Source organism: Pelodiscus sinensis, chromosome 9, assembly GCF_052426305.1.
Source record: "Pelodiscus sinensis isolate ZL-2025 chromosome 9, ASM5242630v1, whole genome shotgun sequence".
In the NCBI taxonomy this organism is placed as follows: Eukaryota; Metazoa; Chordata; order Testudines; family Trionychidae; genus Pelodiscus; species Pelodiscus sinensis.
The window spans coordinates 15,157,303-15,176,103 of NC_143060.1; the positions used below are offsets into that span (position 1 = coordinate 15,157,303).

Genomic DNA, 18,801 nt, shown 5'->3' on the forward strand with positions numbered 1-18,801 from the left:
GTGTACAGGGCACTGAGGACATGGGCATATAACACCAGTTCCAACTAAACGGCCCACTTGAAGCAGGTCTGGTTTATGACAGCGGAAGGTTAAGAAGAAACCAAATGCTGCCCCAGAGTGAATGTGATGTCATGGCAGGAGAAGGGGATAAATTAAAGCTCCTCCAGATGGCTTGGACTGCATACCAAGTCACAGAAATAATTGAATCTTTGAGGACAAGATTGAAAATATAAGCTTCATGATGAAATACCCTGCCAGTAATTCTGTGCTATGTGTCTTGAGTTCTGTAGGTATCTACCAATGTGAACTGGCATGTGCTATTCTAGAATGAAACCAATGAAGACCTGCTAGCAGTTTTCATTCTTTATTAGCCTCATGGCTACTCTACAGTTGCCTAGGTAGGATTCTTTGTTTGCACTGTCACTTATTGCAGTGACAGCACCTATCTTGTTTAATGCAAGCATGACTTTCCCTATGCACGCTGACATCTTGCTGGGCTTCCAAGGTCGGTAGACACCGACTACGCAAACTGTTCTGTTAATTCATAAACACATAAAATCTGATACCTGAAAAATCCCTTCTAGCCCAAAGGAAGAGAATGTTTTTATTGAGGAATTCACTTGCTTTTCAATGGAATTCAATGGATTATTCATGTTATTCATGTATTTTTTCCCTACCCATCTTTCACGACATTTTTATTTCCTTCACTACCATTGCTATTTATGGTGGTGCTTGGCATATCAAGCATGTTATTTTTGTTCATGGTCTCTTGCCCCAAGGTGGGTGCTATATTACCAAATTACCAGGGATTTTAATGTAATTTAGGATATCTCTACATAACTCCCTTTAGGGTATGTCTAGACTACACGTGCTTTTTAAAAATAAAACTATGCAAAATTTGTATAACTTTTTTCAATCCTTCTGTCGGAAGAGGTTTTCCACTAAAAAAAGTGGAAGAACAAACGTGTCCCTGGACATGGAAGGGTTTTTCTGTGATACCTCTGGTATCCCGGAAAAACTCTTGTGGTGTAGCCATACCCTTATTTTGAAATAACAAGGTAAGCATCCACACTACCAAACCTGTTATTTCAAAATAATAACTCCTTCTTATGAAGAGGTATCAGCTTATTTTGAAAGGAAATAACCTGATAGTGTAGACATAGTCCCACAGTTACTATGACCAGTGCCTGATATGAGCCATATGTCAGCCTTTTTAATGGCAGGAATGTCAATTTTAATATGTACTATATCACCTGTGCTCATATAGGGGCTGCTTTGCTTCAGTAGGTCCCCTACATGAGATTGCTCTCATATCAACAGATGTGCACTTCCCTTTGTGTTTAAAGAGCCAATTTGGATTTGTTCCTCTCTCTCTCTCTCTCTGTCTGTCTCCCTTTTTTTTTTTACAGTGAGACTATTAGGAAGACCATCAACAGCTCTAAATTGGTGTAGTTCTACTGATTTCCTTGCAGCTATACTCCAAAAGCAGACGATCTAGCGCTATGGTTTTTATACATACATACATAGTAAATCTTGAGAGTCAGAGCATGCTTTGGATGGCAGTACACGGTATTACCTGCCTCTGTCTCTGCTGTCTTGTGGATTAGCCCAGGAGTGTGTAAGGCTAAGAGAGTAAACCCTGACAGAAAATCCAGAGTAGAACCCCAATGGTGGTTGACAGTGAGGTTTAATAAACAGTGTTCTGGCAACTCTTGCTTTAGATGTGGAGGCTCCTGAAGTTTGCTTGCACAGTCAAGAGGGGGAGTGTGGTTCTGGGCAAGCCATGCTTGCCATATTTTTCTCTGCCTAAGCACTTTCAACAAGTACTCCATCTATGTCACCAATGCAGAGGGCTCTCCATCTTGCTGCTCACTCCAGCAAGAAAACCACATGGGAAGTTGCAGTTTACCAGGTGATCACTACTAAACTAAGCACAGCTTTAAGTAGAAAGTTACTTACAGTTGCAGAAAATTTTTTCGTCCTTTGAACAAACTTCTTGAACCTGTTGTCATTATTATTGTAACCAAGTTCAAACAGTCCTGGTATCTTTATTCCAATGCTGAAGCTACTCTGTGAAGCTTTTGCCCTCAAGACATTTTCTTCAAAACTTGAATAAGATTCATATTCAGTCAATGTAAATTCATATTTGCCTTTGGTCTAAACAAAAAGCAAAAGCAACACACTTTATTTCTTGTATTCTGATTACATACCTGAAACAGGAGGTAGACATATTGATAGTCTTGCAATAAACATACTTTTGAATTAGTGCTTGCGCTTTGAAGATGAAAAGCCTGGTATAATTGCTAATCATTATTATTATTACTACTACAATACCAGTTGATTTGCAGCACAGGTTAATAACATGCAGATGAGAGCTACAATCTCCTCTGTATTGCAATTGCCTACATCTTACTAGTCAATCTTATGCAAAATGTGTGAAATCGTATGCATAAAAGTCCATGAAAGTTTAAACAAGTTTTAAATTGTGAAAGGAACAAAGCTTGCTTAATAGGTGTCATGTATCAAATCATACCAGACAACACGTACCATTAACTTCCATGGGCTTTTAATCAGGCTCCATATGTGATGCCCATTAAAGGTGAGTGACAAATATGGAAAATACTTGCGTGCCTATAATTTCACACAGTTCATGCGAGGTATTTGTAAACAATAACACTTATTTGCAATTCTGTAGCCTTCTATAAGCATATGACTCCCCGCCCACATAGCCCTGTTATCTGGGTATAGAGCAGCAGGCTCTCATCCTTTAGTGCCCTGGCTGATAGCCATGCCATTAGCCCTGTAGTGGTCAGCTTCTCCTTGCAACTCAGCCAAGTCACATAGGGTCCCAGCCCATCCGGGGTAAATCTGTAACAGTCCAGCCAATAATAGTCCAGCAACACCCTGCTGATCTATCTGTCTGAGTCTGGACTCACCTGTCCTAATCCCTGGTATATGGGCAGCTTCAATATCCCTTACAACTTGCTGGGTGGGTTTCTGCTCCACCTTTCCTGGTGAGGTGGTAGGGGAACCCAATGCCCTCCTACTTCCCTGGTTTCCAGTCCAGGGACTCTTGAACAGGAAGTCAAGGTCTCACTACACAGACCCCTGGCAGCCTCCCTGGACCACCTTCTACCTTACCTAATCTGCAGCCTCTTTCCTGGCAGCCAGGAATGTATGTATCAGTACCACTCTCTTTAGCACTACAGCTACACTACTGCAGAAAGTCAACTTAAGCGACGCAACTGCAGCTATATGAATAACAGAGCTGGAGTCAACGTACGTTAGGGAGAGTTACTGCGGGGTCTATATGGTGGGAGGGGGGGGTCAGCTCTCCCATTGATTTCCTTACTCTTCTCATCTGGTGTAGAGTAGAGGGATCAACTGCAGAATGATCTACAGTCGATTTGGCAGGTCTTAACTAGGCCTGCTAAATAGACTGCCAGTGGATCGATCTCAGAGTGTTGATCTGGACTGTAGTATACACATAGGCTAAGTCTCTTCCACAATCTCCTGCTCATTTCTTAGCATCTGGTTCAGCTGCAGAAGAGATTTTCTCAGTTCCCGTGGCAGGACAGTCCTCCTCCCTGCAGATCTCTCAACCAGTAGATCAAATCCTGGGATGGACTCACCAACTCAACAACCACACTCCAGCCAGGCTTCTCTCTACTCTCCTTCCTGGTGTCCCTTAAGTGAGCCAGGTTCAGCCCTTTTAGCCCCTCCTTCCTCCTTTGACAGCTCCTACAGGTGTTGCAGTGCAAGACTGATTGCACCCTTGATTCTCATTAACTCCTGCAGGCCCAGGGTAGGGTTCGTACACTCCATCAAACCTCCTTTCTATGGGAAGGTTTCAAGGTCTTTTACAAATCTTTAAAAAACACACAATTCCCATTGGATGTGAGTGTTTTTACACCAGTTTTATGGAGCAGGTTCCTGAGGCAAAGAGAAACTCAGGCCCAGATCCCACACCATTAAAGTCATTTAAGAGTTGCGCCATTGACTCCCATTCATGGAAGAATAAGCCCGGCCTGAACTTGCCCAAATTCACATGGAAAATTTTGCAGAGCCAAAATTTGGTCTCAGCTCTCCTGATTTCTAGTCCTCTGCCTGGACCATGAGACCCTTCTTCGGATGAGCATGCAACTCAGTCTAAACAAAGGTCCATACTAGGTAAAAGTACCCCATTTTGTATGTTACTATGAGCAAATCTTTCACTTTCATTATGGACCCTGGAATAATTTCTTTTTTCCTTCCCCTATGATTTTATATTTAATACTTGATTTTATATTCTGGTCATAGATGCCTTTAATCTGCTGCTAATTTTGTCTTTATTATTTTATAGAGCAGTAGGCCAGGTTCTCAACCTTTTTCTTTCTGATGCCCCACCCAACATGGTATAAAAATCTATGACCCGCCTGTGCCATAACAACTGGTTTTCTGCATATAAAAGCCACGACTAGTGCTAGGAGGTAGCAAGCAGGACAACTGCCCAGGGGCCCATGCCACAGGGAGCCCCTGAAACTAAGTTGCTCAGACTTCAGATTCAGCCCCACATGGGGGACCATTGCCTTTCCATGTTGGGTCTTGCAAGTTTAATGCCAGCCCTGTTGGCCCCGGATCCTTGGTTGAGAACCACCATGTTAGGTGATATAGTTTTCCCTTTTTTATTTCTTTGTGTCCATATGTTGCCATCCTTAATTACATCAGCACTCTTCTAGGAACAGAGGAGGAGCTGTTCAAGGCTCAAAGGAAAATTAGCCATCCAACTCTCATTGAAAGTCAGTGGGAGTCGAATGCCCATTTGTGCCTTTGGCAACGTCCCCAACTAACTTTTGTTAGTTAATGTATGTTCCTTCTATTGGCAGCAGCTAGCAAGATTTTTCATAAATATTATTAAAAATGGAGATGGAAGATTAAAACCTTTCCCCAGTTACCTGGCACCTAGAAAATAATTTCCAAAAAATGGGAACATTTTTAAAGTAGTTCACTACTTAGTCCTAAACCACTTGACCCCAATTCTTAAAATTCATTAAAATGTCATGTATCAAAGGATGCTGAAACCTATAGAAAATTTAATTAAAGTTTGTTTGCTGAAATGATCAGATTCTTACCTCCGGGGAATAGTTTTCTACATTGTATGGTTTTCTAAACCTGGTGTCCTTAATGTAATGTGGAGTGCATCCACCAGCATAGTACCTGTGATCAAGGACCAAACCCTCCAGATTGTTCGTGAGGACATTTAACCTATATAGGCACAACAGGAAAACAATAAAGTTCATAATTTAATTAGCAGTACAATACAGAATTTGGCTAAGAAAGGTGAGATTTCCCCCCATTTCCTTTTGTGCCTGTCTATCTTCTTGCTGCCTAGGCCTTCTGCCATCAGAATGTTTCCATATTCTATCGTCCATCCAGAATCTTCCCCTCCAACGAACAAATGAAAGAGGGAGTTGTGTTTTGAAATGTTGCTGAAGATAATATCAACCACAGAAGAATTACAGTAGGTCTGCTGGGACTGATATGGCATTATCTCATCAATGTTAGCAATGTTTGAATATTGTACCAGTAAAAGTTCATGGAATTGAAATGGAGATGTAAAGCATAGATTTGGAGTTGCTCTTTCAGGAATGGCAGAAGGGGTGGGAACTCTTACTACATTTAAAAAGCAGAACTGCAGCAAACCCTAATTGAGTAGTCGATGGAAATTCCATTGACTATTCAATTAGCTCACTAACAGCTATTTAACATTCCTAGCCATTGGATCAGATCTTACATCCATCTGTAAACAGCAAAAATGCAATCTGGAAATTTATATGTAGAGAGATGGGCTTTTTGGGGAGGGGGGAATAATGGGACCAAAAGTTCTCCGTTATTCACCACCACCACTGAAGGGCGAATCCCAGTGGAATACCATCTACATAGTGCACAGTCTTGGGATACTGCACTAATCTGAATGAGATCATCTTCACATAGCTGTGAGCATTAATGGAGGAAAAATCACAAAAGAAAAAATACCGATAACAGCCATTTCCCCAGAACCTGTTACATTGTGCTCCTAGTTTTGTAAGACCTCCCTTTCCTTCATGTAGAGTCAAAGAACTGCATTTAAATGTATCTGAATTTTTTAAAATTAGCTTCAATCTGAGAACAAAGTAAGGGAGGTGTGCTAAAATCAGACTACTGTAGCTTCAAAGAGATGAGAGGCATGTTTCTGTAAGTGCTTAAATTATTTTTTAATTTGTACTAAGGTTAACAGTATGAAACATCAGTAATAACATGCCCAGCAGTCACACCTTCAGAGAGCTGCAAGGAAATGATCATTTTCTCTTGGATGTGATTTTTACCATAAGAAGCAAGATTTTTGGTGGGTGCATGTGAAGAATGCGATGAGGGGAGTATTTTCCCACAATAGGACTCTATAGACAGAATCATCAACTCAGATTAGGTTCTGGATTTCAAACACCCCAAAATTCAGGGTTGTTTAGGTCTGGGCTGAAATTTTGCCCTCTCTGAAGAGGACAGCAAAACTTCCATTTGGCCGACATCACCCCAGCTGCTCTGCTCCGTCGCTTCCCCAAGTCCACCACTTGTCAGTTTCAGCAGCGGCAGCAGTGGATTTGGGGAAGCGGCGGAGCAGAACAGCTGGGGTGATGTCGGGTTTGTCCCGCAGTGCTGCCCCTCACCCCCCTGCTCGGCGATAACTACTGCAATCTGGGGGGTGGGGAGCCAGCTCCCCTCCCAGAAACTCTCGGCGGCGGCGCAGGGCTGAGCACAGCCGGAAAAGGGCAAGTTCGGGGTTCGAGTTGGTGCTGGACTATTGGGAGTGCCGGACCACTGGATGCCGGACAATTGGAGTTTTACTGTAATTAGAATGCAGTGCTTTAATATTAAGTATGAATGTGCTCAGTTTAATCAAACAAGCTGGTGTGTACACTGTCTCTCTGGATATAGCAAAGATGATCATCTCCGTGAGTATCAGTGATGGACTAGATACTTTAGAAGAATGTTCTTCCAGGAACTTGGGTGCACCAAGAGTTATGTGCAATGTAAAGTATATAGGTCTGACAGAGTCCTGAAAATATTGTCTGGGGTGATTAACAGTCTGAGAGGGAGCTCTTACTCAGTTTAGCTCCAACAAGATGCTCTTTTGCTAAAGCTGAAGGATAACAAGGTGTCCTGGGAAAGTGTCAGATAGAAAGGCAGCAGCGTGCGGTTGGAGGGGGCTCCCTGGAAGTGGGGCCAGGAGTGCACTGGCTGCCAGCTCCGCCTCTGGGGACTATTGAATAGTAATGTAATTACTAAAAATTAATGCAGTTACACAGCTATTCAATCACACGCTATCTAACGCCCTAGCCAGAGTTTAAATAGGCCTCATCCCAGTCTCCTGGAGGCCAGGCAACATTTTTCATACATACAGAGTTGTAATCAGCTGATATTCCGATTTCGATTACTACCATTTACACCTTTGGAGTAACCCCTTTGACGTCAATCCGTACAACACAATGATCCGTGATTTTTCATGTGGTTCAAATAACAATCATCTGTCCATTTGTAATTCACTACCAACCCACTTTGCTTTGGTGAAACTGGCATATTTCCTGAAGAAAATAATTGAACACGTTTTCTTACAAGTCAGTTCCCCTGCCATGCCTACTGGCAGGCTAACTACCAGTGCCATATGGTATGCAGTATTACAACCATACGCTCACACACAGTTTTGTGTGTGTGTGTATGTGATTGTTATTCACCAAAGTTCTGATGAAAACCCCTTTGGTTCAATATGAATTTTTCCAGTGGCCTTTGTATTATGACCCAAGCCCTGCCAATTGTCACAACATTTAGAGTTCATTTTTAGCAAGTCTGAGACCACATCAAGATAGTCTCCTGATCTGCAAGGCAAGTGGAGGGAACTTTAACCATTTCAGGTTCCAATGTGTCTCCATTCTGAAGAAATTATTTAATTAAACATCCTATGTTAGTTTATGCAAAGGACACCTACTTACCCTCTTGCCAGATTCTCTATTCCCCAGTATTGCTCCATCTGCTGGCTGCATTTTTTATATACTTTTTTACAGTTTTTTTCATCTGACTGATCCCCACAGTCATCGTCTCCATTGCAAAGCAACCTCCGTGTAATGCATCTTCCTAAGATGCAACATTGAAATTGCTTAAATAAAAAATCCATTAGCATTTTTATGAAGAACTACAAAGCCACAGTCCTCACCCCATAAAGCTTATAAACTAAAGTGATGACAACATGTCGATCAGGGCTAGTTGGAAAACATTTCCTTCCTTCCCTGGGAAAATTTCTACTTTTCATTAAAAAAAAAAGTCTGAAAACTGCCCCAAATTGTAAAATTGATAAAAACTGGGGAGAAAAGTTTGTTTGATTAAGCAACAGAAAAATCAAATTCTTGATTAGGGAAGAAATTTTCTGTAAAAATTTTTGTTTAGTCAAAAACACAATTTTCTTGTGGGAAAAAAAACAACCTTTCCTTGGATTTTTTTCACCAGACCTAATAATAAAATAATTGCATTTATTTTTATGTACATGATCGACTACAAGAACAAATAACTTGAAATTCAATGAACAAACTTGGGACATTTTCAATGACAGGATTAATTACTGTGAGCATACTGGTAAAAACTTTAAAACACGTTCTTAAGAAGAAAAAGAATAGACATGAAGGCTGTATGTCTATCATGTCTTTTATGATTAGAATAGCTCTCCAGTGAGTTCTAAAGAAGTCTGTGAATCAAGAAGTGACAGAACAATTTTGTTTTCTCATGCTGTGTTGTCAATCCATAATAAGATCCTTACAACTGAGATGTTAATGAATTTATGAAAATAATATCTCGCTCTTATACAGTGCTTTTCATCAATAGACTTTTAAACATTTCACAATCTATGAGATTATTTATTCTCACAACAGCCTTGTGATCTAGGGAAGTGCAATTATTCTCACATTCTGAAAGGGGAATTGTGTCTCAGAGAGGGTAAATATTTTGTTTGGCCAAATTTAAAAAAAAATCAGTTTTTCATCTAACCAAGAACAAACAAATAAATGTCATTTCAGTTATTCACCCAGACCTTGGTATGTTGTTTTCCTTAATCTCTTTAGAAGGCTCAGTCATGGCAGATCTCAAAGTGTGGTTGGGAGCCCCAAATGGGTTGAGACTCTGAAGCTCAAAGGCTTCATCCCTGGGTGACAGGGCTCAAGTTACAGACTCTACCCTCTCCTCCACCTGGGACTGAAGTCCTTGACCTCAGGGGTGGTCCAAGGTGGGCTGAACCAGCTTGAATGCGCGATCGGCGCCCCCGCCTGCACAGCCCTCAATGGCATGACATCATCATTGGGCGCACTGGGTGCCATGTTGAAGGAAGCGCCCTAGGCGACAGCTGAGTCGGCCTATAATCACGGGCCGCCCCTGCTTCACCTTCCACTTTGCCCCCCTCCTGCTCAAGGTGGAAGGACTTGGGCTTTGTCTAGGCAGCAGAGCTCAGGTTTCGGTCCCCTGTCCTGGGTTTCATAGTAATTTTTGGTGCCAGAAGGGGATCACAGTGCAATGGCATATGTGAACCTTGCTCTATCAGTTCCTCTGCTGTGACTGTGAAAAGAGAACTAACTGTTGAACGCTACAGAACAGCTATTCCTATGGGGTTATTACTACTACAGCAACACACCCATATGAAGCTTTTCCCTGATAACCTCGGGCATATGCCGACACCCTGGGTGTGTCTAGACTACTTGTTTGTTTTTTTTTTAAAGTGGCCTTTTTCAAAAAAACCAGTCTAGACTGCCACCGTGTTCTTTCAATATTAAATCAAAAGAACGCAATGGTATTTTTGACTGTGATAAACCTCATTATATGAGGAAGATCGCCTTTTTTTGAAAGCGCTCTTTCAAAAAAAGGCATTCTTGAATGCAAACGGCTTTTTCAAAAGAGAGCATCCAGACTGCCTGGGTGCTCTCTTTCCAAAAAGTGGCTCGTTTTTTCAAAAGAAGTGGTTGCAGTCTAGATGCTTTCTTTCGAAAGAGGCTTGTTAGTCGAGACATAGCCCATGGACACATATTTTGCCACTGCTCTCTGACATTTTGAACCTGTTTTATCGCAGCTCTTATTGTTAAGACTTTTAAATATTGTATTTATTATTTATTGTATTAATCCATATGGATTAAAAGTAATTAATTAATGTTAATATATGAGATTTTTAAAAAGGGGCCCAATGACTGGACCATGGCCTACATTAAAATCATAGTATCAGAGAGTAACCGAGTTAGTCAGGATCTGCAAAAGCGACAAGGAGTCCTGTGGCACCTTATAGACTAACAGACGTATTGGAGCATCAGCTTTTGTGGGCAAAGACCCACTTCGTCACATGAATCTGACGAAGTGGGTCTTTGCCCATGAAAGCTTATGTTCCAATACGTCTTAGTCTATAAGGTGCCACAGGACTCCTTGTCGCTTTTATGAAAATCATAGTCACTTGCAAATGTGATGTAAGTGCTGATGCGCTTTGGGCCTGGTCTTGACAGACCTTTACTAAGGCAGCCCCCAGCTCGAAGGAAAAAGCTCCTGTGCATTGTGTGACCAATTTCAGCAGGAGCAGAAGTGTCCCTCATTCAAGAGCTTACCTGTAATTGCACATACAAAGCCTTCGCATCTCACTTTGTTTCTGCAAGGACTATTTGTAACACAAGCTTCTGTTTCTTTGTCAGCGTAGTCACATGCATCACCACCGAACTGAGAAGGCCGTTCCACACGGGCAAATCGGTACTGTAGTGACAGAAAATATCTACTCACCCGGATAAAATGCATGAATTTTATGGCTCCTAAATTAAAATATAAACATTTTGTATTAAGGTATATTTGCTATACGAGTAACACCAAGAAAAATAGTAAATAGGGTAGAATTTTGATGTTCTTCCAGTGGGTCTAATTCAAAAAAAGTAATTTTATTAAACAAGATTTCCGCACTTACTAGTATTAGAGTAAAAAAAAAAAATGTTGGTTTTATTTTGACATTAGGATATATTTTGTTTCAATAGGACTAATCACTTGGAGCGGGAAAGAATAACGAAGGGTTCAATGGCAGTTCCATTCTTTCAGTTACAGTTGGTAACGACACCCCTTGTGATTCTCTGTCTGCCCGGGGGCTTACTAGGCCTTCTGCTCCATTATTGACATTTTCCTGACAATCCCCCTGGGAAGTAGTTCTCTGCTGCCCTTTTTCCAGAACTGAGAGCCTTCACTTTTGACATTGCTGCAACATCATTACTCCGACTACAAAGGGCTGAAGCAAGGCTAAAGGGGACTGCATTCTAAGAGTGGTCGTCTTCACCTGGTCACAAGCGATCTTTCCAACCTTACACTGTTTAAAACAATGGGATTTTGGCCATTCACCTCATTAGGAACAGGATCTTAGTCTGAGGAAGTTCCATATGTAGAAAATGCTCCATGACAGGTAATGAAAAGGGGTCTCCCAGCCCTGTGAGGTGTGTGCCCTCAATTCCCATTTAAATCCAGAGCAGCTGAGGATGCTTTGCAACTTGCAGGAACCCTGTGGATATTGCCCCTATGAGTGAATGCTCCCTCCAAGGACTATGATCACTTGCTACATTTTGTATGGGGAGGGAAGGGGGCAAATTAATAAGCCTGATCCTACACTCTCTTATAAGAGCAAATTCTCATGTATGTTAATGGGAACTCTGTTTACGTACAGAATTGCAGGACTGAGTGGACAGAGGTGAGCCAGAATTCCAAAGCAAAGGGCTGAACCCATCCCCCATTTCCCAATAAAAGAGTTACTTGAAATTCATCTCTATGCAGGGAACCCTAGCACACCCACTCAAGCTCTAGGAGGTCTCTTGTGACACCTCAGTGGTATGTAGGTCTTGTGCTGGACCCTGAGTACCTTGCACAGGGTGAATTTCATATCAAACTGCATTGCCCCTGCAGATTCACCCTGCAGAAGATGTGAAGAGTCATGGGCCAGGAAAAGTGACTCCATCACTGAGTCTTTGCAGAGGCAATATTATGACAGGTGATCTTGCCTTTTATTCTCTCATATTTCTCATGCTTTACATTAAGATAATAGAATCATAGACTCTTAGGGTCAGAGGAGGCCTCGGGAGGTCATCAAGTCCAGCCCTCCCCCCCCCTGCTCAAAGCAGGACCAACCCCAACTAAATCAACCCAGGCAGGGCTTTGTAAAGCATGGAGTTAAAAACCTCTAGGAATGGAGATTCCACCAGGAACCCATTCCAGTGCTTCACCACCCTCCTAGTGAAATAGTTTTTCCTAATATTCAACCTAGATCTCCCCCAATTCAACTTGAGACCATGGCTCCTCATTCTGCCATCTGTCACTACTGAGAACAGCCTCTCTCCATCCTCTTTGGAACCCTCTTCAGGTAGTTGAAGGCTGCTATCAAATCCCCCCTCACCCTTCTCTTCTGTAGACTAAATAAGCCCAAATCCCTTAGCCTCTCCTCATAAGTCATGTGAGTCAGCCCCCTAATCATTTTTGTTGCCCTCTGCTGGATGTTCTCCAATGCATCCACATCCTTTCTGTAATGGGGAGCCGAGATCTGGATGCAATATTAAAGGGGAATAAACACTTCTCTAGATTTGCTGACAATGCTCCTCCCAATGCACCCTAATATGCCATTGGCTCTCTTGACTACAAGGGCACACCGTTGACTCATATCTTGTCCACTGTAATTTCCAGGTCCTTTTCTGCTACTTAGTCGGTTGGTCCCTTGCCTGTAACAATGCTTGGGATTCTTCCATCCCAAGAGCAGGACTCTGCACTTGTCCTTGTTGAACCTCATCATAGATACTCACTCTTTTCTTTTGACAGGGGTCACAGGTGCTCCATGATGACCAGCTGGAAAGCAAACAGTCAATCGGCTGCGGGGGGTTGCTTACAGAGCGGGCCCATCTGCCTTTCGTTAGGCTTATGTTGACTCCATTTAGCCAAAGATGATGTTCATTTTCATCACTAAATGTTCACAATGAATCAGAATTTCAGTGTGCTGGAATTCAAAGTTAGGAGAACAGAATAGCACCCCTCTCTCTCTCACTCTCAGCATACTAAAAATAATTGTTGTTGTGCTCAACTAAAATCTTTTGAAGCAAAATACAGTGTTAGATACTGATCTCACACTGGATATACAATTGTGTGGTTCCTGATTTGCTGTCATGACAGAGAACAGAATCAGGACCATAATGTTTTGCGTCACACAGGCTAAGGGTATTAGCTAAATGTAAACACCACACAAACATTCTGCTCCGTTTTAGGCATGTTCTCAAATTATGCCCATCACCATGGTCTCAAACAAGATCATTAATGACACACAACTAGACAAAAATCCTGAAGCTGGACTGCAACTGTAAGCACCATGGACTCTCCTAAGGAACAGGCAAAAATTGGTTCTGCAGCAGACTTGTTTAGCTAAAAGTCAGACAAAATTCCATTAAGAGCACCATGGATAGCTTAAAACAAGGGGGGTGCCTATTGTTGATGATCCTTGGAGCAGCTTTCACTTGTGGGAAATGTTGATATTATTTTTAGCAATAGTTTGTGTGCCTGAATTTCCCCAGTCACTTTTATATCACTAACCACTGGGTGGAAACGGTTAATTTCTTTTCTGCGGCAGAAGAATGGGAAATGCAGTGACTGGGTGGGAATCAAGCAGGCAGGCAGTGTGGGTATGAATATGTCAACATACGAATGGAGTCACCTTGAAGATAGACTAGAAGACCTACTACCAGGCATTAACTTTTAATATCTGTGTGCCTCGGGGGACAGAACATGAAATGGTGTGACTGGAGCTGGAACCAAAGAACTAAGGTGTGAGCAGACTGCAGTCAGAATCCTGCTAGAGGATGCGGATGGCGGGATGTGAATCCTGGATGTTTGGGCAGGGCAGACTTTGGGCTGCCAGCATGCACCGTGCATGTAGGCTTTGCTTTTCATGTAGTGCTTCTTCGAGGACACTAATTAGTGCATTCCAGTTGTCTTGTCACGAAACATCTGTCCTGAGTCTCAGCAAACATCCGCTGGTGGCACAGCTCTCAAGAGGGTAAGTCTCCAACAAGGGCCATAAACTTTCACACCTAGGTTATGTCTACACTGGCGGGTTGTTGTGCCTGAAGTATGCAAATGAGGCTAAGCATGGAATATCGCCGAGCCTCATTTGCATACCTAATGAGCCACCATTTTTGCGGAAGAGGCCCGTGAGCAAGAAGGAGCTGTCTACACTGTCCCTTCTTGCGCAAGAAAAACCCTCTTGAGCAATGCCTTTATTCCTGAAAATAATTAGCGTAGCAGCATTGCGCAAGAGGGTTATTCTTGCGCAAGAAGGGGCAGTGTAGACAGCTCCTTCTAGCACAAGAGCCTCTTCCGCAAAAATGGTGGCTCATTAGGTATGCAAATGAGGCTCAGCGATATTCCACGCTTAGCCTCATTTGCATACTTCTGGTGCAACAACCCACCAGTGTAGACATACTAGTGAAGGAGTCATGGTGAGAAACAACGTGCTGGAATCGGCCGGGATTGGACTAAGGGGGCTGTGGGGCGCTCCTGTTTAAAAAGTGGAGGTCGAGGGTCTAGCATGTTGAAGGATATACTCCCCAAGGGAGTGTTAAGGTTGGAAGTTTGGCATGCTTTGTGTTGTGGATCCAGTAACACCAGCTAGAAGCAAACCAAAAATCCTTCTTTTTATCGGTAATTTCAAATTCTCAAGGGCCTCTGGGCATTCTCACCAGTGACTTGAACTGCAAAACAGAGTAAATGAATTCATTTTACCAAGGGTTCATAAAAGAGCCAGCCTTCCATGATTATGATACAGACAAACAATGCAGCACATGTATAGGTGCCAGTGCGATTTGTTCAAAATGCCAATCACTTCGCTTGGAGAGCTGCTGAGACAAAGTCGGCTCACAGCGATAGTGGTGTGAATCCCACGCAGTCCCATTGCCTTCACTACATGGGGCTGACGCTGGTGTAGCCAAGAACAGAATTTTACCCATACTACGTGCATCTTTTTTGAGCTATGAAGGGTGGTTTTAAACTTTATAGCCAAGTGTACACGGCACCTACAGCTGAAAAAAATGTGCATATTTTCTAAGAACGTTGAAAGGACTCTTAATTCTAAATTTGGTTTTGTCTAGAAGGCCTAAGCCAGGGGTCTCAAACTCATGGCCATAGGGCCATCTGCAACCTGAGCAGTTCCACAATCCAGCCCACACACGGCTGCTGGCACTTGAGTTCCTGTGGCCCTAAGTGAGGGGCATCTGCACCCTTCCCCCAATCCAACCCCTGGTCCCCTCCTGCCGCACCTTCTCCCCTCTCCCCATCACGCTCCTTTCCTCAAGCCCCTGCACCCAAGGGACATGGCCTCAGGAATTCCCAGGGAGGCTGGGGTGGGGCAGAAGCAGGGATGAGGTACCCCATATTCACTGCGGTGGGGGGAGCTGTGGGGAAGTGGAGCAAGGAAGCAGCCTTTGCTCTACTCCGCCACAACCTCCCAGCCAGACCAATTGCTCCACTTCACTGCAGCGGCGGGAAGTGGAGTGGCCCTGGCCCAGCGCAGGCTGGCTTGGAAGATGGTGGCGGGACAGAGCAGGTGGCTATGGAGCTTCATTTTCCCCATGGTTCTGCTGCTATGGGGCGTGCCCAACTCTTGCTGCTGGCCCCAGCCCACCCAGGGCCCCACAGGCTTACCTACATAAGGATGGTCCCCCACATGAAATGGGATGCTGCCCCTCTGCTTTGCCTCTTATGGTGAATAAGGAATGTCATCTGAAGCTATTTTAGGGTCTCTGGTGAATATCATCATCATCGCGAGCGCCCCCCCCCCCCCCAAAGCATGGGGCCTGGGGCAGCCATGTCAAAATGTCTCTGCACACACCTCCCCTGGGCCACAGCAATATGCTGGCAGTGGCACAGAGCTAGCAGCCAGGAGCTGCTCTACCTCTGCTATACTACCAGTGGTGGCACCAGAGGCCACCCAAGGCAGGTTTGAATTGCTTGGGGGTGGCAGGCAAGGCCAGGGGATGCATGGGGCTAGGGGGAGAAATGCATGGATTGGCAGGTGGGGCTGGAAGATATGTGGGGGAAGGAGCATGAGGAGACACTCCTGCCCCCGAGCCCTGCCAAAGAGGGAGAGCCAGCTGGCCCACTAGGAGGATCTGGGGACTAGCACTGGCCCTAAGGTAAATTGAGTTTGAGACACCTGGCCTGAGCCCTGATTTGGGTTTGACTGCCCCTGCCTCTCCTCTACATAATAGTTCCAGAGGCTCCCAGGGAACACAGTAATTCTGTCTTCTCTCCTAGGTTTTCTATTTCCTGCAGAACTTAGCAGTGCTGTTCCCTAAAGGCCAGACCTGATGTTAGACACGTCCTCTTCACCAAACCTACCAACGATAAGCAAACTGCCCTATCAGTGCCTCTAGCCATCGTCACAACAAGGAATTGAAAGAAGTGTGAGATGTGAGCGCTAACCCTCCTATATAGCAGATTGTTCTTAATATTGTTCATTCAATATTCAATATAAAAAAAGGAAGGGGGAAATGGATCAGCCAAGCAGGTAGTCCACACAAAATGAGGACCATAAGGTATTAGACAAGTTCAGACATTTAGGATCCCAGTAGCTAGATAAAGAGATGATCTAGCCCATCCCCCAACAAGTACCGATTCTATCCAAGTAGTAAAAGAGCAAACACATATTAGGCTAAATTACTTTTATTTTGACTCCCAAATGAAGCTGGAATGTAGTAACCCTCAAAATGCCCTTGTGAGGCACACAGAGTCTGGAATTTTGCACTGCAAACAGCTCTTCATTTCTTTACAACCTGACTGTAACATTTGGACACATAGATTTGGGTTACTTTTTTCTAACCAGTCACTTCAGAGTATGCTGATTTTAAAACAGCGCCTTTTCTTACTTCACCAGAGACCTCAAAATAGCTTCAGATGACATTTCTTATTCACCATAAGAGGGAAAGCAGAGGGGCAGCATCCCATTTCATTATCTATCATGTCTCTGCATACATATTGAAAAACATTCACTTACCTAAAGCAATGCACACTTAGGAAGCCCAGCACGGCACAAACGAGGAGCAGTTTCACGGGGTACAAGAGAGGAGTAGTTTGTGATATACTCATGATTCCAAGATAGTATCAGCAAATATCAGTGGCAATCCTAAACCACTGCAACTCTAGCTCAGCTTTCTATGAGATCTGAAAGTGTTTTAAGCAGCAAAGGGTAAATTAGTCAATCTTTTGTTTACCATGTGGAAAAAGCTATAACCCACCTCCTGACAAATTCACATGACAACCTTTATAATTGCTTGCATGCAGCTTTCTACAGGAAGTTCTGAAAACTCTGCTGAAGGAAGTTGGAGAAAATACCAATCAGCTTAGAAACAATTTTAATTTTCCCTTCATGTGATTTTTTTCAGACATTGCTGAAAACAAGATATATTTCACCAGCACGGTCTCATAGTTAAATCTTGGCTCAGAAAACAGTCAATGGGGAAGTGACAGAAACAAAAAGCTGGTTACTGTGAGATGGGATAATTGGAAAAATGATGCCCCCCCATTTCTCTCTCCACACAAATTATCTGTTTGTTGTTCCAAAGGAATCAGAGACACAAAGCATGGACAATTTCTGCTTAATTCTGCAGTGAAACTTTCCATTCTACAGAGAAGAAGGGAGGTACTGACACTTGCCTGGAAGTTACAATTCCTGAGAGGTACTGACACTTTCCTAGAAGTTACAAGTGTTTGGCTCAGCATCGGATCTGGGCCATGCCACTGAGAAAGGATTGCAGCATCCAACCCAATTATCATGTCTTTCTATACTAGAGCCTCTAGTTCTATGGAGATCGGATAACCATAGGGTTCCTTCTAGCCTTAAAATTTATTAATCTGCTTGTGTTAAGGGTCATGTTACTTTCCTTGTGATTTCTAAGGTTTTAATGGCTAGGAAAGAGGTGAGCTGGGAATAGTATTTATTATGCATTATGGGTTGCAATTTACTCATAGCATTCTCTCCCATGCTCTTTTCCCCATGATGTAGAGTGAGCTCTCCAGGGGAGGAATGGTCTTGTTTAAGTGTTTGCATAGCATTTTAGTCGATAGCATTGCTCATTCGGTTTGCACGTTTCATGTTTGGTGGGGATCCAAATGGAATTTAAACATGCCCTAGGGTTCACCAAATGAAATTAATAGGCAGCAGGTTTAAAACAAACAAAAGGAAGTATTTCTTCGTGCAGCACATAGTCAACCTGTGGAACTCCTCAACAGAGAACATTGTGAAGGCCAGGGTTTTAATAGTGTTCAAAAAAGAGTTAGTTAAATTCTTGGAGCAAATTCCTCCAATGTAGGTCCATCAATGCTATTAGGTGTCCCTAGCCTCTGTTTGTCAGAAACTAGGAATGGGTGACATAGGTATCACTTGATCATTCCCTGTTCTGTTCATTCCCTCTGAGGGCACCTGGCATTGGCCACTGTTGGAAGACAGGATACTGGGTTAGATGGAACTTTGGTCTGACTCACTATGGCCGTTCTTATGCTCTAGAAGTCTCAGAAAATATGGGACTGGCCCCATGATTCTGGTGAACATCCCTTTTCGGAATAAGATACAGTGCTGCAGGAAGGGATCCTGCCATCTGCTTCTCAACTCCACCTTAGTAGTGGTGAGCACTCTCCATTATCACTGATTTCAAAAAAGAGTTCAGGGTGTTCAGAGGCATGCTCAGAGATTTGGTTCCTAAGGCGACTTGTGAG

The 18,801-nt window shown here is 43.3% G+C and overlaps 1 protein-coding gene across 1 annotated transcript in view; it reads right to left on the minus strand.

The window, feature by feature from the left end:
* C8B (complement C8 beta chain) overlaps positions 1 to 17,308 on the minus strand; it is a 33,876-nt gene extending 16,568 nt beyond the window's left edge. The window contains exons 1-6 of the mRNA XM_006133495.5: positions 17,084 to 17,308; positions 12,849 to 13,005; positions 10,638 to 10,779; positions 8,004 to 8,145; positions 5,112 to 5,244; positions 1,960 to 2,157 (exon numbers count right to left, since the gene is read on the minus strand). Of these exons, the coding sequence (XP_006133557.3) occupies positions 1,960 to 2,157; positions 5,112 to 5,244; positions 8,004 to 8,145; positions 10,638 to 10,779; positions 12,849 to 13,005; positions 17,084 to 17,175 (864 nt within the window). The 5' untranslated portion in view covers positions 17,176 to 17,308. The remainder of the gene's footprint in view (positions 1 to 1,959; positions 2,158 to 5,111; positions 5,245 to 8,003; positions 8,146 to 10,637; positions 10,780 to 12,848; positions 13,006 to 17,083) is intronic.
* Between the last annotated feature and the right edge of the window lie 1,493 nt (positions 17,309 to 18,801).